The sequence below is a fragment of the Strix aluco genome, chromosome 2 (assembly GCF_031877795.1).
Source record: "Strix aluco isolate bStrAlu1 chromosome 2, bStrAlu1.hap1, whole genome shotgun sequence".
NCBI lineage: Eukaryota > Metazoa > Chordata > Aves > Strigiformes > Strigidae > Strix > Strix aluco.
In genome coordinates, this window is record NC_133932.1 from 109,830,301 (window position 1) to 109,855,300 (window position 25,000).

Sequence of the window (25,000 nt, forward strand, 5' to 3'; positions counted from 1 at the left end):
CAGTAATAACACCACTAATGTCATGCTTTAGTAGGGCATTTTAAATTATTTGTTATTGAATGAAGGTCTCTCCCCTTAAAAATGCCTTAATAAGGTCAGTTTTAAGCTTTTTACTTTTTACCTATTTAAGGTTACACAAATTTTCAGTGGTCCAAGAAACAAGTTTTATAGATTCTCTGTCAAGACCATTAACATTTTCTACTTTCAAGGGGTTTGTTAGGAGTGAAGAATTAATAATAAAATGTACTTACGAAGGTGCTTGCTGTGCATTGGACAACAGCAAACAAAAGCTCATCAAAAATACCAGCCTTTCCATTGGAAAACTCTACAACATCTGCAAAACAGAAATAACAAACAGCGACCATCAATTTACCCTTGAGGTGTAGGTTGTAAGGAATGGTCTGATGGCACATTGCAGCAAAGAACATTACCCATCCTGGTTATTTATTAATAACTTGCAAAACTGTGCAACCAATATTGATGGACATGCTAGTGATGCACAAATTAATAGCCTGGAGAGACACATTCTGGTCTAAGCCACAATTTTACATTTGATTATTTATTCATTCTCTTCCTAGCTTCAATATTTTCATGATAGCAACTAAAAGTCATGTGCAGAGAGAGGTTTCACAAATACTGCAAAGGCAATTCCAAAAGTCAAACAAGACACCAGAGCTAAGAGTGGCTATAAAGCACTTATAAATGGGGACAAATGCAAGTGACAGGTCCCTTCTCTATGCTATTACTTAACTCCAGGCATCTCTGCAGTCCAGCAAAGGTGAGAGAAAGTTCCTTCTGGTTTAGATAGCACCAAAGGAACCGCGCTGGAAATCTGCCTGTACAACTTAGTCCCAATCTGCAGTGCTTGAAGGGATTCCTCTGCTTTAATTTAAATGGAAGTAAAATGGATATCTCTGAGCTACTCAGTCCAATTTGCCTTTGTGGTCAGGACAGAGGGCTTTTCCAGAGGGTAATTAGTCTCAGCATAAGCACATAAGATTATTCATCAGCTGAGGGCATTTCAGACTGCAGGAAAGACACAGAATGTCTTAAAAGGCAAGATACTCAAAACCAGGAAAAAAACCTATATCTGAGGAATAACTGTGCAGGAACTAGTTTTGATGAAAGGTATATGAAAGAACAAACTGAAACTCTCATCAGGTCTCATTTTTGCAAGCCTTTACTGGATTGTTGTCTCCCAAACATAATTTTATTGACTCATGAGAATGGAAAAATGCCCATCTGATTTACAGGCAGGTCAAATCCCAGAAATGATCACATGGCTGGCCACAAGTTCTGGGGATAAACTGACCTTTCATACAACACATTTAAGTCTGTGTCTTTAACTATTAGCAATAGATGCCTTAAATCAGCACTCCGTTATTTGTGAGGTGAATTCATGCTCACAGCAAGGTCTCACTGCCCACAGCCATGCTGCACTGTGAGGGTGAAGGGACCTCCACCCCACCCCTTGCCTAGGAGACATCCCTTACCTTGCTCTTCAGACACAAGCAGCTCCAGCAAGAGCTGCTTCAAGACACGGAGGTAGGGGAAGAGAAGAAGGTGTAAGGGGTCAACAAACCAGTTCACTATTTTACACTGAGTGTGTCACAAGTGTGGTAGCTCCCTCTGAGACAAAAACAGATGGATGGCAAGTACTTTCTGTCCACTGGTGGTCACAGAAAGTACCAGTAGCAGTAGCAACAAGAATGTTCCTGGCTTCGAACTCATACTGGCAAAAGCTAAGTTTTGCCTGCTCTAGGCATAGGGTTTTTTTTAGAGACAGTCAGTTGCCTTCACCCTTCCTCTTCTGGCTTCCACTCTCACTTCAGCTGTCAGTCAGGAGGGAGGTGAGGAAAGGTACCTGTGGATCCTCAGGGTCCAAATTCATGCTCTTTGGGAGATCAGAAATAGGAACTGTTAAGACCAAAGTGATTTTCACTCTTCCCTCCCTCCCCACCCTCTCATTCCCTCTGCAGCTATGCACTGAAAAAACTGATTTATTTTCATGCCAAAATCACATAATTTTCCTCATGGTCTGTGGCCTCCCAAACCCAAGCTAGGTGGTGAGGAAGAGTAGAGATTTCTACCACATAGCCGGTCTGTGCTCAGGACAGAGTTTTTGTAGAAGAAGAAATTCTCTTGGAAACAGGGCTCATGCTCTCCCTGGGGAGCAGGAGAGGTTGTTAAACTTGCAGCTGGTAAAAAAAGGACTTCTCATTCTTGCATGAACAAAGAGAAGATAATGGGGGAAGCTAATTAAGAGCAGCAGTAGCTGTCGAGCATGCTAAGGCTCCTGCCATTTTCAAAGACAGTTCCACTGCTAGGTCTTACCTGGCTGCCATTCAAGGTTGGGGCTGATGCAATCCCTGAGCAATCTCAGTCACTAGAATAGAACAAGAAATGAGTATCTATGGGTCCTTTATTTTTGCTCCAGACAAATAAAAAATAAGAAAAAAAAAAAATCAACATCCGCAAGGTTAATGCCCTTTCCTTGAGAAACACGTACGGAGTTCTCCCAGCTGAAAACAGTTTGCAGAAGACTGCAACATAACCAGCATGGATTTCCTACTCCTGAAGTCACAGGAAAGGCAACTTTGCTCTGTGGGGATCACACCAAACTCTCGCTGTTGTTCCAGTCTTTATCAGAGGGGAGGAGAGGGGCTTTCCGTTGTCCAAGCTGGCTTGTTTGTCAGGGTCCCAGGTCCCAGGTCTGTTTGTACAGCTATACAAATAGCTGTGTATGAACTCACAGTGAGACATTTTCACAGATTGTTTTTTAAAGCCATTTTTTGCTTTCACTTGTTTTTAATTGGATTTGCACACTTTTTCTTCGTTGTGAAGTATGAATATATATATGTGTACATAACAGCTATCCATAGCAATATGTTGCATAACCATTTTATATGTGAATTTAAGGAGGTATTTTTAATATCTCCTTAATAAAGGCATTTTTTCGCTAAAATACAAACCAGTAACATACTTAAATAGGGATTTTTCTCACTGTCTCTCACAAACACAAAAAAGCAAGTGTATACATAACCATTTATATAACTAGACTTAAAATTCCTTATGTTTTATTTGTCTGTCTCTGTGTTTGTATAAAATGATCATTGCACTGGTTCTCTAGTATCACAGATTCTTCACATTAGCTGTCACAGTGATTTCTAGTAAATGTAAAATATTCCAGTCCAAAGCCACATTAAAATAAAATAAAATAAAATAAAATAAAATAAAATAAAATAAAATAAAATAAAATAAAATAAAATAAAATAAAATTCTCTTGGTTGAAGTTCTCCAGCACGTGCATGAAAGACAGAACACAGAAAACTCACCATAAAATAACTTATGCGCCTGTTCTTTTTCTAAAGGCTAAGTCCTTTCCTCTTTATTCATCAGCCACTTTTCACCAGGTACGCTATTGATCCTTCAGTTGACCCACAGTCCAGTATAGCATGTGGAAAACACAGCCTGGGATTGATGTATGTGTAAGAAGAAACTAGTGAACCCCAAACTCAGGGAGACAGACTTGCTTTAATTTAACTATATGCTATAGCTCTTTTTAGTAGCTTCATTTGAACTTTGTAGGCTTTCACAGTGTTTTGAGCACCAGCTGTAGTTTTTGTTCTTTGACTTGAAGTGCTCCAAAAGGCCTTTTCCCCTTAAGCTGTCTAAATACTAACAAGACCAAACACTTCTTTCACTTTCCTCCTGCAATCTTTCACCTCTGCCTGGCAGAAGGGTACAAAGGACAGCTACACAAAGCACATTTTACAAATAAGCAGGGTGGTGATATCCTCTTTGCCGAGTTATGGGGAATTGTGACAAACACAAAAGGCAATATTTCACTTCTGACGTTTCAGAAAATTAGATTTTGAAATCCTTTTTCAACAGCAAACTGTGAAGCATGGGTGTAATTTGAAAAGTTCCTCTTAACAGCAGGATAACTTCTCTTTAGCATAAATGTAAACTGAAAATGTATACTTCTTTACCATAATCTAGGACATGAATAAGAAAGTTAATCTCAGCTCTAGCTGTTTTTGTCATGAAAAATTGTGTTTTTATATACATTTTCTTTAAATATTCTGCATTTAGTGCTCCTAAGTATATCTGCTGAAAAAAAAAAAAAAAGCCAAACTATCTAAAAGAGGAAAGCCAATATATTCATGGATTTTTCTGCTCTCACTGAGGAGCCTGGATTTTGGGGGGATTAAACAATCAGACTTAATTTTTCTCATGGGTTCCTCCCCCATTTTCCCAATGGGTAGGCTCAATTCTGTGATTTTCTTAACATAATGATTAAAAAGAAAAAAAAGAATTTAGGATTTGTGAAAAATGTACAAAACCAGCACTGCTTTTGGGAATTTAATATGTTGCAAAAGTGACCTATATAAGGCAGGGGTTTTTTTAGGTCAAGCAATAATTGCATTATACTACTGACAGTATTTTTCCCTACTGTAATAATGCAACTTGGTTTTTGGTCAACTACCTTTGTCAGAATCTCTGAGCTTTTGGCACCTTTAAGAAATGTAGGTCAAATTTAACAAATAATACCAACTAGAGCCTTGTTGAGTGAAAAAGCCATTGGACAGGTCATGACCAGGAGAGGAGGAGATGTCTGAGCATGCATGTGGCTCTCTCACCCCAAGTGAAAGCAAAGAACTGCTGGAAATGAGGAAGAAAACAACTTCATCTAAATCATACAAGGTGTCTAGGGTACTGCTATTGTACCCAAACATCCTGACACTCTGTCTAGAGACTTATTCTCAAATCCATTCTTTGTGGGTTTTTTTTTTTAATTTTCTTTCAATTTCATTATAAAAACCAAAGACAACCCAATTTTTCCTCACTGCCAACTGTAACAAATACACATTACCTACACAAACATATTTCAAATATTTTGATCTTTTCCAACTTTTCCATTCTTCTGGACTGTAATTAACATGATTGTCTCTTTAGGGCATTATTTTCTTCTTTTCATAGGAGAAAAAGATAAGAATAAGTTAAAAAAACAAAAGGCATCTTGAACATAGTGGCAAAAGCTAGGATTTTAACTAGCTGAGAAGAATAAGAATAAAGGTTACACATTCAGTGTTGTGGATTTGGGAGCATATAATGATATTAAGGAAAACAGGCCTTTTGTGCAGGCAAAATTTAGAGAAGGAATTTATAACGCTTAGTGACCCTCATACCTTGATTTCCTGACTTGTTAAATGGAGATACTCTAATGTTTCACACAATTGCACAATTATACTAAAAAATGTTTCACAAACATAAGGAGAAAAAAAATCACATACCATGTACAAGCACAGCTATCCATGTACCTATCTGCCACTGCCAGCTTTTCTTGTTCTGATCTGCAAATTAAATCTAAAACATTCACTTCACCCAGTAACTCAAACATGAGACACAAGAAAGCTTCTTCTCTCCCAAGCCTGGGAGAAGGCTCTGCTTTGACCTCCATCACACCCAAGCAACTTTGGGTCAGCTTCACTGGAAGATCAGAAGCTGTCCTACTTCGTTTGATCCATTGGTTTTAATGTTCAAGCATGAAATTCAAAGAGAAAGGGGGAAAGGAGACAGGATATGAGTGTCAGGAGAGTTTTGTTTTTATTGTAAAGGAGAAGTTGCTCAGTTACACCACATCTCAGTGTCAGGAGCTGCAGTGCCTCCCCAGGCAGCAGGCAGAGCATATGCTGTCATGTTATAGAGGAGTAAAAGCTGGATGACTTTTGTAGCAGCTCAGTGGGACAGTTATTCAGGTAGTGTACACTGATCTCTTCTTCCTGCAGAAATTTAGCCATGGAGGTCTGACCTTTTGCAGCCATCAGTTTTTTAGGCAGCTATCTGGATGAACGTGCCTCTTTGTGCCGTCAGGCATAGGTACCGTAGCCAGCCTGGACATGGCAGTTGTAGCAGGAGTCACCCTGCTCAGATTACATGGTTTACACATTGTGCAAAAATCTGAAACTCTAACAAAATGTGAACACAAAGGATGTTTTCATTTATTTAGTCAACACATTTTGCAATAAGCATGGATCTTCCCTTGCTAATATGTGAACACTTTTCCTGCTGTGTATTTTTATGACACGGGTCACATTTCCAGGTCATTCATGCTTGATTTTGACTTGACTTCTGAATGAGGAAGATGAATTTTCAGTCATTTCAGGACCACCTCAGCCTGTGATCCCAGCAGTGATCCTGCTGCCACCTCTGACTGCAACCCTGCTGTGAAAGCCAAGGCTGGGGTTGTACCTCTGCTCTCCCCTCTTTGGGGTGGCGGGGCAGAGAGCTTAGGCAGCTGGTGTCATCCACGTCTGGGCATCTCTCTTAGCTTTCCTTCTTCTACATACACGGGGCATGCCTGCTGTGCCCATCTGTGGCTTGCTGAGGCAGAAGAAATAAATAGCACGTTTGAAAGAGCCAGTGCAGTGTCCATGGCACTCTAAGCCTCAGAAAGAAGCCCAGGTCCGAGATCTAATTCCCCACCTGTTCCTGCTGTTCCTGGGCTGGGACACTGTCTAGTCCTGCACCCGGAGCCCACCAGGCTCTGCCATCTGAACGGTGAGGCAGGCTCCTCCTCTGGTTATACACAGCACGGGGGTGCCAAGGCTGGCCCCTACCAAGTGTCTCAGTCTTGGGCTTTTTCTCACTCCTTGCTGCCACTAGCAGGAATTTCATAAGTAAATTTGGGGCTGGATCCGATTTCACAGGCTTTTACATTTCTGCCTGAGCAGTGTCAAATACATAAACAGTCATCTGAAATCATTAGGAAATACAACATACTATAATGGAACACTGAATTTTCAAACACCTCCCCTTTCTTTGGTGACTTCAGTAAAGCTTGTTGGCTTTGGTAAGTACCCTGCAGGTGCAAATTTAGGCAGCAAGCCCAGCTTCAGTTTCTGTGAAGAGTACTAAAAGCATTTACTTGTACATTATTCTATAAATATCAGCCATAGATTTGCTGCATGCATTCTCCACTGAGATACCAAAAAGGGTTGACTCACTGTGGTAGCATCAATGCGACTGACCTGGGTCTCATGTGGGATGTTAATACTCTAAGGCATAGAATCTTGCAGCTAGAATCTGCCAAACCTTCAGCATCTATATACCGCTGTTGCTGTAGCTTGAAGAAGCATCAAGGAAGCTTTGGAACAACACAGTTTGAAAAAAAAAAAAAAAGTTTATCCCTCTATCCTATGGTTAGACAAGGTGTATTCCACATCTGTGATTATCCTCTATGTGATTATTCAGAAATAGCAGCCTGTATGGGAAGGAACACAAAGTACTCTGCAGAATATTCCCATCTCAGTCACACACCCCTGTATGTGCATAAAAGAATACATGCCCCTTTAAAAATGTCACACGTGACAGCATTCTGCATCTTCAGTGACAGCATTCTGCATCTTCAGTGACATCTATAATTCCTACCTACCTTTTTGCTTCCAGACTCTTTCAGTACCTGTTTGCAAAGCACCACTTGGCCTAGTGATGGGACAGAGTCGGGAATGCTGGAGGGAAGCGTGGGTGCCTCTGGCAGCTGCGTAGGGACAGAGTCCTGGTGCCATCCAGTGGACAGCTGTGCTCTCCACCACGGAAACGATCTGTGAAATTGCGTCTTGCTTTCTGAGATCCCCTTCTACTTCCCAGACAGGTATTAGGAGGAGTAATGGGGAGTCAGCTCTGGGTTCACACACACACGGGGGGTTCTCCGTGGCACAGGCTGCTTGTACGTGAGCTGTGTGGCTGAGCTCCATGATGCTCAGCACAGCTGGTGCTTAAACATTCGTGTATAAAAAAAAGAAGAGAAAATAAAGAATAATACCCCCACAAACATGTCCCAGGTGACCCACTGGCAGTTCAGAATCAAACCTGCGTTATCTTCTGAGACACCTCTGGTGGGATTTACTTTGGGATACTGAGTTGCTCACCTCTTGACATCACAGCCTTTGCTGAACTGTCTCCAAAACCAACTTGTCTGAATACAAGTCCAGGTTTCTATCCAGCTTTTTAACCTACTGCCTAGTCTATCATTTGGCAAGAAATGGCAAGAAGAGCAAAAGTAGTGTTGTTCCAGTCATATTTTAAGGGTAAGTTTTTATAAAGTCAGCATGTTCTCAGTTGGCAGAACAGTTCAGAACTAGTCATGGACACCTTGCTCTACCCAGCTACATCAGCCTCATGGCATTAGACCTGGAAGGCAAGATGATATGTTTTGTGCTGACCACCACAGTTTATTGCCAAGAACAAGACTTATTTCATTTGCGTCCTTTTTGAAGTGATTATTGCAGTCAGAAGCCTGACCCCGCTCCATTGCCTTATGGACTTTCTGATTTACTGCAACACACTCTTCTTTTCCCACTCCCTGTGAGTCAAGAGCTTATCTGGGAAAACAGATGTTTTGAAAATGTGGGGCCCCTATTTTCTGTTCCAGCTAAATTCCACATATGATTAGAAGGGAGGGGGAAAGTTTATTTTAAATCATCTTTAAGCTCCCCATATTTCACAGTAGTCAGAGGGCTAGCTTCACTTCTAATAGGAATTAAAGTGCCTTAAGGAATTGTGATATAAGGCCAGCTATTTAAGAATGCTAACGCCTTTCTGGCACACAGGAGTAAGCAGAGAGGGTCTTTGGCTTCTCTGTCATAACATGTATCTCTGAGGTTAAAAGAACACAGAGAAAAAATATACCTTCTAAGGATATTTATTTTACTCATTCCTCTTTGCAGTCTGCAGATAGCCCTTCTGCCATGGGGGTTATAGTAGAAATAAAAGTCTGGCTTTATTGTATTTACAGTGCTCATAAGGAATAAATAACCCTATCTGCAACTCAGATATCTAAAAGTGACCTCTCTAAGGAGTCAGCCAGGCAGAATCCTCTACACAGAGCAGTCCAAGACCATACAAAAGCAAGATAATGTGTATAAGGTACAGAAGAATGCAGCTGTGAGCTTAGAAAAACACTCGTCATGCAAATGCAGATAAAGAAAATGACATTCCTTCTTTTTCTGCAGCCTTGAGAGATGTACCCTGATCGCCTCCCTATCTGCCTACAAAGGCAACCCACAAACACCATTTCTGTGGCTATGTACATCCCCCTACCCACACTCATGGGTGCCACTCTTCACCTCTATCACCTAACACAGAATTATCTCCTGCCTACATAGTCTTCTACTGCAAAGTCTCTGTGAAAAGAAGCTAAGAACCCTGAACACAGCCATAGCTTCTTAGAAAGAAACACACTACTTGTTAGTGATTAAAGAAAAGAAAATAAAGCATTTCTTATACCTTGGAGTTTGGAGAGACAGCCAGGCCTTGCCAAAGTCCAAGCTTATCTGTAGTTATGGAGACTCCTTAAATGGCAATAAAGGAAATATGGGTAGGAAAATCTATACAGAGGAGTCTGCTCATACCCATAATATTGTGTTTCATTTGGGTTAACAGAAGACTAGGATACTGATATAAACTTGTGGAGGGGTAATGTAAGAAATGCCCCTTGAGGGTTTTTTTTTGGAAAATGAATCATCAGCAATACAAAAAACTCAGGTTAAAAGTCAGGAAACACAAAAGCAAAAGTTTGGGGCTGGAGCTGTGTTTCGAACTCCCCAACCCACTGTGTTTTGTGGCAGTGGGCAAGTGGGATGCCCAGGGTGTCCTGGCAGAAGCTCTTCAGCACCCCTGCATCTGTGAAAGGAGAGGAGGGAGATTTTTCCCAGAGCAGCTCTGAAGGGAAGTGTATACGTGTGGGTGTAAACACGTGGAGGTGAAGGAGCTGGGGATAAAAAGGAAAAAAAACAGATACAGATCTTCATCCAGTGCAGTCATTAAAGAGAGACTGGATGAAGTATCACCTTCCTCCTCTCCCTTTACTTTCCAGCGGCAGTGGTCAGAATTTGCCTAATTTCTGTTTTCCTTGGAAACGCTTTAGTAAGCATAATTATTTTAACAGCTGGAGTGCAAATAGTGTAACTAAAGAAAAGCCTGTGAATAAAGAGATTTTGATAGTTCAGGGAGATTTAAGAGATATGTGCATATGTAGGTTTACATGCATGTGCCTGCATGTATCTGTGTGTAGATGTGCAGTCATTTTATGGAGGTTTCCAGAGGTTAGTTTTCTTGGGACTGTGCAATAGCTAAAAAGAACAGAAGGTGGCATGTTTTCAACATTTTCATGCAGCAAAAAAAAAGTACAGTAAAGGAAATGCAGGAAGGATCTAGAGTAAAAGAAAACCAAGAAGGTAATAAAGTAAAAGGATATGGAAGGAAGAAGCTAAGCCCAGATCAAAACCAATTTGATATATCTTTGGTGTTAATGATTGTATTAACACTGAAGGCTATTTGTTTTCCCCGTTTACACAATGTAATTCACTGATGCCATAAGGGCTGAAAAACACCTGGTCAGTTGTCATGCATTTCATTTTCAGGACTTTAACATTTTATGAAAATTGTAAAAATTGTAAAATGCAGGTGTGTATTTTTTAATGTTTCTTTTTGTTGGTGTTGGGTTTTTTTCCTAACGATAAAATTCACACAGTGTGACCAGTTTATCAAGATCTATATCAGGAAGATAAACACGGACGTGACGGTTTCCCTTTAAAGTGAAAGTACGTGGGAGATAGCACCAGGTAAAAAGTAGAATGAATTTACATTTGCCAGAAAAATATGAAGCAAAACCCCAGAAGAAATAAATTAGAGAAGATGACAGAACTATTTGTTCGGAAGTCATTAAATTAAGATCTTTCTGAATATTCAACCTGTTATATGAAACTGTTAGCACAAACAGCCTTTTAATCTGCAGGCACTTGCTTGTCCTGCTTATTTTTCTTTAAAGCACACATTTATCTCTCTTCCCAACCCCACAATCTATTTTAAGCAACAGGTTCACCTCACACTGTGTGGCAGCGGCACGAAAAAGACCCATCTGCAGCCAATGTTGGTGACTCACCAGGTAGGATGCTCCTTGCGTCTTGAGCTCTCTTTTTCACATTATTCTACAACTAATTGTCACAGCTTTTTTAATGAGAACCAGACTGAAAGTTAGGTTTGAGTGCTCCAGAGGGATGGCAAGGGCTGGTCTGGGCTGGAACAAAGTGACCTCTCCTGTCCCGGCTGGGGGTGCCAGGAGCCACCGAGGAATCAAGGCCCATGTCCACGGGCATTCATGTGTGAATAAAGCAGCACCTTTGTGGCCCTTTTGAGAAATCTTGGACTGCGTCCAACAGCAGACAGCTCTTCTTTGTTTAGCAGCCAAATTCCCTCATTCCCTGGGCAGCTGATTAGCTTTTAACTCCATACCTTCACCAAATGAAAAAGATTCTCTTAAAATGCCTGTGGACCACGTGGCCCAGATGCTGGCAGCATCCCCTGTCACTGGTCCTTGGAGGCACATGTTCGCTGACTGAGCCTGCAGTCTTCTCCCTGTCTGGGGGCATTTCCAGGACACTCTGCTAATGAGTGACCAAAACCAGCTCACAGCAGTCACAGAAGGGGAGCCAAGAGGCCAGCAGCCCAGGAGAGGGGCACAAGCAGAAGCTGCTGCCATGGATCTCGTTTTCTAGCCCCCAGGCATAGGACACTCAGGAGGGAGAAATCCTGCTCCTGCATCTTGGCATAAAATAAATAGAAGAGGCACTGAAACATGGACGTTTGGAGAACTTTTGTCATTTAACTTCTCTTTTTCTCAATGCATTTACTTGCTACTCTCCAAACACAAGGTATTTGGAGGGATGGTTGTGCTGCTCCCTGGCATCCAGCATCAGACCAGGACTAAAAAGTTCAAGCTGGAAGTAGAGATTGCAGCTGCTGGTTCCAGGAGCTGTGACTGCTGAAGTCACCAGTTTGCTTATTCTGGACTCCAGCAGAGTGTATATCAGATCAGTCTTCCTGATGCCAGGTACTGGGAGGTGCGTTCTCAGGTTTTGGCTGTGGGTCTGGCTGCTGTGATTCCTTCCAGGCAAATACATCTTGAATTCTGCTTCCCAGCTTGTAACACTTCATCCTTGTGATCTTCTCTGAAGAATTATATACAAATAAAAAAATGTATTATATAACACAAAAATATAAACACACACATAAAATAGGCATTGTTTACATATATCAATATCTATTACATACTATATAAAGTGCACATATATAACTATATGTAAAATTTAAAATATGTATCACATAATAAAATCTATATAAAATTTATATAATAATAAAAACATATTCTTTCTGTGTATGTGTGTTTGTGTGCACACATGTGCACTTGTTGCAGCCATGCCTTGAAACCAATCATTTTGTTGGAGGATAAAACGTCTTGGCCACTTCATGAGGAGACTGGAGTAACACATACTACCACAGCTGACAGTTCCAGGTGGGAACTACAGGCAATGCATAAATGCTGCAAGAATTTTTTTGAATTGTTGGCATCATGCTTACCATTCATAATGATGTTACAGATGTGTAATGCACATTTCCTGAGGAAACTGAAATTTTCTGGGGGACAAATATATCCCCAGTACCTTCATTTTGAGAGCCAAATAGGAAAGGAAAATTCAAACTAGAGTGCACCAAGCCAAAAGAGCTCAGACAGAAGCTGTTATTGGTGGTCCTGCTCTGAGCGCAGTGTTGCAGGGTAGGAAAATCACCACAGCTGAGGAAATAGTAATAAATAGGTGCAATAACAGTTGCAGGTGTGCACACAGATCTCTTCAGGCTAATGTCTGATATCAGAATCTGAATTTCCTGAACAAGATACCTAACTATACAACTAGCTCAGAAAAAAACTGTAAGCAAGAGAAAGCAGTTTCTGAACTGCTCACATTTAGCCTGACTCCATAAGAGCAAGAAGTGGGTTCTGCCTCTGAAACTTATCTTTTTTGCGATGCCAGTCTGGTTAAAAACATTTAAGTTAACAATGAAAGAATTTCAGCCACGCACCACTCTGGGTACTTCCTGCAGGCAGGTTAGATCCCAGTGCACAGCCTGATGGGTTGAGAATCACTGTCAGTGAATCAAGATTTCCCATAAATGAACCCTGCATGTAGACCCTTAATTGGCAGTGAGAATTGCACTCCCCCATTGCACTTCTGTTCAAGCAACCTTTAGGTGTCTGTGTCCATCATGATACAGTCCATAACTGGGTTTTTTTGGACTTTGTTACTGAAGTTCACCTAAGTTAGGATCTGAGTGGAGTTTAGGTGAAGTGAACATGGTCTGCTGAGAGTTTTGCCTCTGAAGTCTTGGAAGACGTGACATAAAATGAGCACATCCCCTGTGTAGCATGACAAGTTAGCGGTTGACATTACAACCTGAGATGGAAGAAGTTTCCTGGGGTGCAGAGGAACCCCAAGAGTGCCTGTGCTGTACTGCACACTCTGGTGCTTTAGGGTTCCATGGGACACTGAAGGCATCATGTGGCACCTCTGCTAAGTCCTGAGTACATGAAAGTTGCTGTATGGGTGATGCATGGGCAGCTGCTGGTGCTCATAAAGCCATTCCAAATTTTTCTCCAGCTGAAGCCTTTTGAGGGTGGATATAAACCTTTCCCTTTCTCCTACTGGGAGAGAGGATTTCAAGATCCTGACAACAGAAGACTAGGAATCCTGTGCCTGTGTAAGGCACACCATTGATGAGGTGGTCTGTGGCACTGTTGTGTGATGCTGCTATGAGATGTGGGCATAGGAGGACACCTGCTATGAAGCCAACCTCCTGACATATCCACATCATTTTGTCCCTAAAGACAGAGGCTTTTGTTGTTCTGAACAATTAGCCAGATTCTGCTCCAGCCTCTGTTTCACAGACTTGACAATACGGGGCACCAGTCCCTGTGGGACACAGTGTAGCTTGTTGTATTGAAATCCAGGTCTCTTGCAAAGAAATGGAAGAGAAGACCAGCCACATCCCCATGAGTCAGTACTTTTAAAGAATTTGGTATTTATGTTTCTTTCTTGCCAGGATCATTTTGGTGCCATTAGAAACGTAAGAAAAAAAATACATCAGTGAAAGAGACATTTGATAGCCCAAGAAATAGTCTTTTAACCTTTTGATAAAAACAGCAGAGAATAAATGGAGAACATTTATAAGGTAAATAACCAACAATATCTTTTACCTCTACCCGCACTTTCCTCTCTCCAGATGCTTTACCTCATTCTGTCCAGACCATGTGCCTTCACAGGGTATGTGCCAGGAAAAGGCTATGGACCCATTCTGCCATTTCAAGCAGTCCTCAGCAGGAGGTCTAGGCAGATGTGAGGTGCAGGTAAGCCAGCTATTAGAGACCTAGGGTGTGACAAAAGGAAACTTTCATTCCCTCTTACCCCAAGAAAAAAACAACCACATTATGGTTTTTTTTACTTAATATTATCAATTTCACTCCTGGGACTGGCAGCTCTTTGTACAACTGTTAGGGCATGAGAGTGGCTTTTCTGGGTTGGGTGCCTGGTAGTGGAGTTGTAGAGAAGAGAAAGGAAAGAGAAGATGAACAGCTTGATCCTTCTCCTGAATCCTGTCAGCTTTTTCTAGTCCAGGCTTTCTGAACTAGCTCTTGAAACAAATAGCTGATTATAATGGACTTTTCCTCCATGAATTTTACGTCTTTTTTATTTTGGCATACACATTCAATAATGAGTCTTGGAATTTTAATTTTAGGTCTGATGATTATGTATTGCCTACTTTGTTTCATCCTTCTAGCCAGCAAATTTTGTTGGGTGGAATCTCTCTAAAATACTACAAGAAACAGCGAAACATTGTTCACTACTCACTGTAACATCCAGGATTTAATGCACATCTGTAATACTCTCCACTGGATATTTCTTTCTGAGGCTGAAGAGTGGAAGAGAGTATTATCTACTTCATCTCTCCCTATGTGGAAGACATTCCTTAACTTTTATCATTCTTTTTGTCATTTGCTGTCTCAGTTCTATTATATGCTTTTTTGGAAGTGAATGCAGGAGGGAGAAAAGCAGAAATTATTATATTATTGAAGAGGTGGGTACATCATGCACATACCCAGAATGCCTTCCATGGTAACTGACTTAGAGCATTTGCTACAAAAACTGGTCAAAAAGATGCTAGAGGTGACAATTGTAACACCTGATTTTCCAGTTGCACTAGTTTAACTGGAGAATTTTACTCACACTGAGGAAAAACTTGTATCATGAAAATGCAGGTAACAGGAGATAGCAGGAATCCAGCGCATGCTTGAACATTGGCCATGAAATGAAACAAGATGCATAATTTAAGAATCTTCTAGATGTTCCCTTCATTTTTACTGGAAGTCAATGGTTAAGTAACCAAAACAACAGTAGGGACAAGTGAATTCTGACTGGATTATCTCTTGAGATAAATAATAAGAAAACCAAAACTCAAGGAGTCGATTACTTGGGAGTAATTTACTGAACAGCTTCCAAAGCTAAAGCATTCAGTGGTAAGAGCTGAATTCTTTTGAGGTAGGAGCTGAGTAATTATTTCAAAAGACAGTGAGGATGCATTAAAAACCCCTGACTCTTATAAATGCTGAAATGTAACCATGCTTGGGCTGTGGAGGGAATGTCATCCTTGGACCTGTTAGAACACACTCGGACACTTCAGTAGTGTCAGAATACCACTAATTGCCAAAACAAACATGGACATGACTTGATTGCTGTGGATGATCTGAGAGGGAAATTAATGTCCTTTGATTTATTGATAGTGCTATAGTCCTGTGACCAGATTGTATATAGCTATTTATATTGGAGCAGGACAGAATCACTTCCTATCTGATTTGTCCTGGCACAAATCACAAGACAGAGCTCACAGATATGACACCAGACAGCTCGGCTCAGTCTAAGTAACTGCTAAGAGTGTAATTCACAGGAGCAAGTTTAGGTAGCGGAAGGGAACAGACATAGCAAAGCAGGAATCACTGCCTGATAGTTTATCCTTCCTTATGGCAGTTGGTAAATATACTGTGTCACTCGTGTAACTAGCCGTCAAGTATAGCCTTTCTGACAGTGAAAGAGGGGGGTGCTTGCTTAAGTTCACACAGAGATCAGAAGCCAGTGCCGGCCAGTTTACAAAGGGTGGAGCAAGAGGGGAAAGGTTCAGAGTTGCTTTTTCTTTCTTGATCGTAGTATGTGCATATAGATATATATAAAGAACCAGTTTCACTGCGTCTACATCTCACGTATTTCTAACCCGATTCTTCTGCCGCTGGGAAAAAGTCTAATGAGCTGGCACAAGAAACAACTGACAGCAACATCAGCGCTGCAGGAACAAGAGAACTGCTTCCTGCAGACTCACCTTCACTTGTCAATGAGTCTAGTACAATAAACACTGCCAGCACACAGCAATGTGGCAATCCAACCTACAAAGATCTTGCAGATATCTAGAGATGTCTGATGTGCTAGAATTGAAAGAAAAATCCCTGAGCCATGAGTGCAACAGCAATGATCAAAAAACAACCCCTGTGCTGAACATTTCATGAGCAGGAAACAATCAGTTCAGGCACAAAGCAGTGAGATTTATTGCAAACACAGTAGTAAGTTTATGTTCTTCCATCAATGTGACAAATTATTTTTTCTTAACACTGCATTACTGACCCCTCTCCTCAGTGTGATATTCATACACAAATTTTAGATCAGTAACCAAAACAGAAGTAGTTTTATTTTTCTCCTGATACAAATGCCAAATATCACAGTCATAGACATAAGCAAAAAATTGTTCCAAATAAATATGCATGGAAAGATTTTTGACAGATTGATAACAAATTTAAACATAGTAATTATCGTATAAATGGTTTAACAAATGGTATTACTGCTAGCAGAATAAGCATCTCCAGGGAAAAGAGGATTGAATACATAATCTGGAAATAGATTAAATATATATATAAAATATACTCAGTTTATTGCATGGATACATAAATATTAATATATTTGTGCACATAACTGGGAATGAGGCACTTATTCAGGTTAGTATAAACAAGGCCACTTGTTAAGTAGAAGGGAAAATGTTAATAAGCCTCCAAAACATGTTGCTGAAATCTAAAACCTTGAAGCCATAATAAAAAAGGCATGCTGTTACAGATGTATTTATAGTTCACTGAATTGTAAGAAATCCAGTTTCTTGAGAATGGGACAAATCCACCAGGCCTTACTGAAAACATTGGGATTTTCTTCCCAGGCAGAGGACTTCGATATCTGACTCATGAATCTCACTCATGCTTGTCCAGCTTTTCAGTGTTTGCTTTGTGTTTTTCTTTGTTATCACGAGTTTGCACTATTATTTTATATATTCTTAGAAAAACATTGGTCTGATAATCCCCATCAACCTAAACATTTTACAAAGTTGTAATAAGATGCTCTTCAAAGCAGTGATCAAGTTGTTTATGGGGCTAAATATCTTGCTTGTAGAACACATGTTTTTTGATGTGATTTTACAAAAAGATATAATAATTAAAAAAAGATTTTGCCTGCAAACAACTTCAATGATATTTAAGTCTGTTAAAAATTCAAAAGCAGAAAAATAACTCTACTGATAAACACCTAATTTCTGTATTTTATAGATATTTTTTAAAAAAGATCTTCTCTGCTTATATAAACCAGGCATTTTATAAATATTAAAATGTTCTATTATTTACATGTGTCCCATTTTACTGTAGAATCATTAACTGCTATTATCCAAACATGCAGGTTCTAGGAGACAAGTTCTGCGTTTCTTATTATCATAGTGATTTCACATATAGGCACAAAGGCAAATTTGATCTCAGGTTACCTTGTCAATTTAGTTGTGAACTTAAACTAAATATAAAAGTATCTGTGGGTTAAGTCTTTGCTCAATCTTGCACACACAATACATGAATCACAAAACCAGGAACTTCATTAAAAGAGTAAATTAATGTCAGGTGACTAGGGAAAAGGTCTAATGCACTGGGCATGTCCTGTGGATAATTGTTTCAGGCTAGAACTCAGATAAATTAAAACAAAAGATGACTGCATGATTTTAGTAATGGAGTTTGACTGTTAGGTTGCTGCAAACATCCTTCAATTAAGCAGTCTGAATCACAGTCTTCAGAAAACCTAGAAAAGGTAGGACAGATTCTGATCTGATTCATTTGGTGAAAAACTGATGAAACCGTATTAAATGAGTCAAGTCATAACAATATAAATCTAGAGCAAGAGATATCAACATGAGTCCCTCTGTGGGCATATTCACACTGCGCCATGAATCATAACACAGATATTCCCAGGCAAGTAGTCCTCAATGTTTCTGAGTCTTTATGGCTCAGAGGACGATTGTGCAGAATTACTAGGTCAGGTCTATCTGTGTTGACAGAGCACCACAGCCAGGCCAGGAAGTCTTGTAGATGGATTTTTTAGTTCAGAGGCAGCATTGTGTCCTTGCAGCCAGGCTGCTTTCAAGTTGGATTCTGCTCAGCTAACGCAGATCTCTGCAGCATGGTTCCCAGAATACAAAATACCAAGTGTACTGCAGCTGAAGATAGTTTGGGGGCTGCCCACACCCATCACCACAAGATGGTGGAAGGAACAGGTATTTCAAGGCAACAATCTCAATGGCCTGATTCGGATTTTATATACTTTATATGCTTTAACTCCATTGACTTGAAATGACTTTCTTGTATATAACGCTGGTGTGACAAATGGGACAATCTGTCCTGAAGGTTACATAGCTTTCATAGCCAAGCATTTGGCAGGATATCTTTGGGACAGAGCAGGTCCTGTCTGGATAAGAACTGACATGGGATACTGCTGATCCAAACTTCTGTGGAACATCATGCTGTCATGTTACCCAAATCAAGAACGCTGAGAGAAAATTAGAATTACTCTTGCAAAAGTAGTCACTTGTTAAAAAATGCCCAACAATGACCCAGCATGTTTGTCAAGATGTGTTGTGATTATACAGTAATAAATACTACTTGATTCAATCAAATGTTAATTTCTACTTCACTTTGTTGCCATTTAATAAGGCAACTGACAATCACATGCTGGATTCAGTATCATGATTCCTAGGCTCAGTTCAGGCAGAACCTTGTCCTCTGCATTTTGAATTTAACTCTATTATCTTCTCTAGGTACTGAAATACCAATGCTTGCATTTCCCAGCAGTGGATATGCACTGACAAATATAATTTACCTTACAACACTTCCATGATCCATTATAAACTTAAGAGGACATAAGCATCCAGTTTCTGTGAATAACAAAATTCTTTCTGGATTTGTTGCATTCTTTGGCTTTACATAAACATAAATAAGGAAAAAAATTCTCAGATTAAATATCTGAATAGGAATTTGCAGAAAAGAGTATATATTGTATTCTGTGACATGCAACTGTCCTCAATGTTATGCTGTCTAATCTAGCTGTTTTTTGGAAAAGTTCAGTTACACGTAAGTAAAAAAAAAATAAAAATAAATCACTGGTACAGCTTAAGTGAAGTTAAAAGCTTATAGGAGGGAGGATTCATGCCTAAGGCATTTCATCACCCTTCAGACTAATTGTAGACATTGAGTTCTTTGTGAGAAACAGTACAAAATTTAACTGAAGAGTGTAAGGACTCCTCCTCTCAAGTATTCTCTGTTTCCGAAGAAACAGATTTCCTCTCTTATTGCAGACAGGATATATAGCACCTTTGGATAGTTTCTTCTACTTTATTGAAATGTCAGAAAATACAAAAACAAAACAAAAATGTCTCCCTTACAATGCAGTTCCTTGAATTGCTGCTTAAGATTAGTGCATGATATAGGGACATCAGATTTCGTGCAAAGTGGAAGATTTGGTATGGATTCTTCTATTGTTGATAATGGCAGCAAGAGTTCAGAATAAAAAATTTCAAGTACACCTAGAAGCATGTGAACTCTTTATTCCTCATGAGTCACCATGATCTGCTGCTAACAAAGTGCAGTTCAAGGTTTTTTTGAGGCACTCTGGAGACTCAGGCTTGAATCCTGTGGTCTTGGAATCAAACCTCTGAGCTGTCACTGGTGTAATTATACGGTAGCATCATTGGTTCATTGCTGCCCGACTCCTTTGTGGCTTCCTTCTTCTCAGAATTTTGTTTCCATTTTAGAAGCAAAATGATGATTGCAATTAAACAGATGGCAAGGAAAATGGCAGCAGCTCCACCAATGATTGTGACTACACTGACCCCTGCACTTTGGTTATTCAGTTCCCTGGGGAGAACGCCATTGACTGCAATCTCCCTTTGAGGAACCTGTTTCTTGCTGGTGCGATCTAGCGCTATGTGCTGTATGTTTGTTCCTCGGTCATTTTCTACTCCAATGTCTTTTGCAAGTTCTGGGTCCTGCTCAGCTCCCCTCTTGTGACGTCTCTGTGTCGATGCTCCTGGGCTCCCACCACTAAAGAGTGAGTGGTACTGGTGCTCCACGCTTCTTTTGCCGATTCCACGGTTAGCATTCTCTTTTGAACGTACAGTGTAGATTGTATGGACGTACCACTCCCTACCCAAAGACACCTAGAAAGACACAATTTTTTGTATTTCAACACAGACGTACACAATTGGGACAGCACTATACACAGAGGAAATCAATCATTGTTCTGAATTGATTGCCTGGACAAGTACTTTCAAATCACGCACAGATAAGCCCTCACTGTGTGCCAATGAGCACCAGAGGAACCACGTTTTCTACCAAAGTTTTAAGTTGGGGTGGTCTCCATTCCTCTCCGTGGCCAGACTCTATGGTTATCAGGTTGATGAAGAAGCACAGCCTTGGCACTTTTTTTTTGTACTGTTAGTACCAATGGTCATACAAAGAACCTCAGCTGTAGACAGACCACAGAAGAGGACCTTCCAGGCCCAACCTGCCAGCTGACTAGGCCCTGGCTGTGGCTTTATTTCCATCCTAACATAAGAAAACAGTTTTTTACTGTGAGGACGGTTGAACATTGGAACAGGGAGGCTGTGGAGTCTCCATCCTTGGAGATATTCAAAATCCAACTGGACATGGCCCTGGGCAACCTGCTCTAGGTGACCCTGCTTTGAGCAGTGGGTTGCAACAGACAACCTCCAGGGGTCCCTGACAACCTCATCCATTCTGTGATTGCGTGATTCCCTGAAGTCTGCATGAGATGATGCTATCTTCCTTGAATTTGTCTTATATTTTCTGGATACATAATAGATTTGGCCTCCACAAGGTCCAGTAGATTTGTCTGAATACTGTCTTAAAGCTACTGGCTGATAATTTCAGTGGTTGCAGACAAGTTTTGTTATGTGAGGAATAATACATTTTCTATTTTACTCTTGTTTTTCCAAGTCTTTCTCAGGATATACTGTTGTTTCTTCATGTTCTCATTCTTTTGACAGAATGAGGACCAAAAACCACTGCATTATTGGAAATGGATTCTTCATATAAAAAATGAGATTTCATTTTCATGGGGGGCAGATTATGAAACCCTTTTTATAATGGTAAGTAAGCTGTTCTGTTAAATATTCCATTGGTTACAGTGTGACCTTTAATACTAAGTGCTCAGGCATAGGATTAGAATCTCCTCAACATTTTTTCCTACTAATTTGTACACTTGAGTTTTGCACATAGTTTTGCAAATACTAAAGAAATAACGAAGAGACAACTCCTGGCTAGGTTATATAGATCAAAGGGATGAACACACACAGCTGAGGGATTATATTTAATTAAGAAGCAGTTGCACCCTTTAGTTGTCAATTTCTAGGCTTTCCAGTGCTTAGATGTTTCACAATGTGCAAGTTTGCAAGGAAAGAATTGCACAGAAAATGCTGAATATCAACTAGATTTTGATGAAGTTCACTATAAATGCTTACAATTCTTTTACTTTTCGTCTTTGACAAGTGAGATGGGAAGCAATAAAATAATGCTGTGTAACAACAAACTTATCAAGTTCTTAGAAGAAATGCATAAGATAATTTGTATAATTTCTGGATAGACTGTGGAATTAAGCAAGAGAAAAGCATAGTATCCCCACAGAAATCTTTTAATAAGCGCTCCAAATTTTATATCTAGAAATTTTTAAGCATTTATAGTCCTGTTTGACTGTCACTGGAGTCAGAATAAATCTTTCTATTGGCTTCAATATGACTTACTGTTAACAACATTTCTTGTGCAAGTATTTCTTTCTTGGTTCAGTACTCTTGCTAATAAGCTACAGAAATCATACCTGAAATAGAGGAGTTGAGTCTACTTTAAATCCATCAGAGCCTGGCTGTTTAACTAACGGAATTGCTTCAGGATCATCTATTGCAAGCTTTGCATTAAAAAGCACATTTCCAAAGCTTGTGGCTTGCGTCTCTGGCTGAGCTTTGTCCTACATAGTCATGGAGGAAAAAAAGTTTGTAAAACACAGATTTTTTTTTTCTAGGAAAAACAGTTCTAATATTTATACTCAATGTATAAATTGTGTAATTTATACATGTTATTTTATGCAATCCAGAGTAATATCAAGACAAAAGACATGAGAAGCAGCTGTGGTCACATCTGACTTGTACTAACTCCTATTTAATCTCTTGCCTGAAGACATTTTTGTTGAAATACAAGGGGGAAACACTAGAGAACAACCATAGCTACATTTCTAAAATAAAAAAAGATACATAAATGTGGTCTGAAATGAAAGTAAGAAGTCTATTTCCTATTTTAAAGAAGCAACCTTTCATTTCTATTAACAGACATTCAGCTAAATTAGTTTAGATAATTAGATAATCATCTTACTTAAAGTTAACTCTTTAAAAGTTGGGCATCAGGTCTGTAGTCATCTAGGTTTACTCAATAATTATTTTCAGAAGGGAAATGATCTCAGATATTCTAAGCTTTAGAGGCATCTCTTTTTCCCTATTGACTACAGAGGCAACCTGGATGACTAACTTTACATTATACAATACATTTTGGATAGCTAAAGATGCAACAAATTCCAATCCTTAACTTGCAATTCTCCTAAGACTCCCTCTATGGTCAGTGGTTATAGACAATGCAGAGAAAAAGCCTATCTTGGGATTCTAACTTAGGTCAAACTCTAAATGATGAGTGTTCCCAGAAAGATTAAGAATGGAACCAGGAGGGAGAAAGGTAAGATACTGCCTTCATCAGTTCATGCTAGCCTGCAGCTCGAGTCAAAAATTTGGTGTCATTGAGAACATTTTAAAGAACAGTTGGCTTTGAATAAAAAAGAAGTTAGAACAAGAATTAAAAATATGTATGTGCATCCTCCCAGAATTAGAATACTTACCACAATCTTAAACCTGTACAGAAGGGATGAAGAATCAGCAAGGCACCCATATTCAGTGTTGGATGGATTATATTTGGGTACATATCCATCAGCTCCTGTGCACAGGAAAACTTTCTCGATGCTACAGTAGAAGGAATCGCCCAAATTCTGCACTGGATCCACCATCACCCGACCATATATGGTATCACCTGTAAACATGCAGGCAGTTCACATTCTATTACACTGGAACACTGAGCACAGTGCTGAGGCTAAGTTAATAAACCTAGTCAAGAAGCTTAGTGAAGTGTAATGTAACTATATCCAAAGACACCTTGCCACCCAGCTTCCTCCACAGGGAAAGGCCGTGCATGGCCATTGTCAAAGGCCATGCACACTCTTCCATGCACTCTGGGCCACATAATAGCAGTAGGAGGCCACTTACTGTTGCTATAACCCGAAGCAGTTCAAGGACTGCTTTAATTCTGGGCTATACTTGGGCTTTCACATTAAAAAAGTGACTTAAATATTATGTATTCCTCTGCACCAGAACAGGTGTAGAGTTTTGGCCTCCTGACAATGCGCTTTGTTGAAGACATGCTCTTTTTTATGTTAGTAGAATCCTGTTCAGGCTGCATAAGCGTTTACTTATACTTGGTAAGACTGGCATACTGTACAAGTGAAATGAACATTATGAAAAGTCACTCAGACATTTTCCGAGACTTGGCTCCCTAGCATGTGATTGCATTTCAGCTCTCTGATAATGTTTAAGATAAGACATGCTTGCCAGGCCTGTACAAATAACCTGGGCCATTGCTACACAGGCAAGAAAAGCATACTGTGTGCAGTGGTCAGATACATATGATAGAAAGTGGTTAGGAAGATTGAGAATCTGGAGAAGGAAAGGAGAAATGTTGCGTTGCTTTTACAACAATGTGGAGCAACTACAGACTTTGAGAGAGGGAGACCAGGCACCTGCTGTTCAAGAGACTGTGCAAATACATCACAAAAGACAGTCATGTATTCAAGGTTCTGGAACTCTAATAAACAGGCAAAAGAGACACATGAGGAAAGCCTGGGAAAGTGACTGCTTAGGTCCACCGACAGATGTATCAATTGAATCAATCAACTCACCCCCAGCGTACTCAGTGGAGGACAGGGGGAAGGGAGAAAGCCTTGATGCTGTGCAAGTACAGCAGCCAAAACATTGGCATGTTATCAACACTGTTTTAGCCACAGATGCAAAGCACAGCACTGTAGTGGCCAGACCTGGTACACTCACCCACAACAAAAAGACTGTAATATTCACTTATCAACAAGGAATGTTCTTAATATCAGCCAATGTTTATAAAGTGCTCAGCTTATGAGAAATGGCACCAGTACTGTAACCCTCAGAAATAAGTTTCAGGGCAGATTGTCCAACAGCTCTGATGTAAACTGCCAGGTAGGAAAGGCAAATGCAAAAGAACACAAGCAGCAAGCCCAATCCCTTACTCCTATCTTGTTTTGACTGAAACAGGATCACGATACTGTAGAATACATATTAAATGTGCATGATTTGTGCACAATTATACCTTCTGAGAAAGCAACATCACTTTCTTGCCCAAAGCCCATTGAGCCATCAGACAGCCACAGTGTCTTTTTGGAGAGGAGGAACATCTGGGTATTCAAGCTGAACTCAGCAGCCACTGGGTCACTGACCTAAAACACAAAAACATAAGGCTCTTCAACAAGTATCCTTTAACGACTCTTAAAACACAGTGTGATCTTCTCCCAGTGTACGTTATTTATCAGTTCCATACATCTACATGCAATAATACAGTTTAACCCAAAAG

General features: G+C 40.0%; 2 protein-coding genes across 2 annotated transcripts in view; both read right to left on the reverse strand.

Moving 5' to 3' along the window:
- Window positions 1-2,377, reverse strand: part of LOC141919713 (complement C4-A-like) — a 51,129-nt gene extending 48,752 nt beyond the window's left edge. The window contains exons 1-3 of the mRNA XM_074815801.1: window positions 2,335-2,377; window positions 1,865-1,894; window positions 252-334 (exon numbers count right to left, since the gene is read on the reverse strand). Of these exons, the coding sequence (XP_074671902.1) occupies window positions 252-316 (65 nt within the window). The 5' untranslated portion in view covers window positions 317-334; window positions 1,865-1,894; window positions 2,335-2,377. The remainder of the gene's footprint in view (window positions 1-251; window positions 335-1,864; window positions 1,895-2,334) is intronic.
- A 14,088-nt stretch (window positions 2,378-16,465) lies between these two features.
- The window catches only part of FREM2 (FRAS1 related extracellular matrix 2), a 147,074-nt gene continuing 138,539 nt past the window's right edge, over window positions 16,466-25,000 (reverse strand). The window contains exons 21-24 of the mRNA XM_074815803.1: window positions 24,740-24,866; window positions 23,190-23,377; window positions 22,128-22,274; window positions 16,466-20,451 (exon numbers count right to left, since the gene is read on the reverse strand). Coding sequence (XP_074671904.1) covers window positions 19,939-20,451; window positions 22,128-22,274; window positions 23,190-23,377; window positions 24,740-24,866 — 975 coding nt within the window. The 3' untranslated portion in view covers window positions 16,466-19,938. The remainder of the gene's footprint in view (window positions 20,452-22,127; window positions 22,275-23,189; window positions 23,378-24,739; window positions 24,867-25,000) is intronic.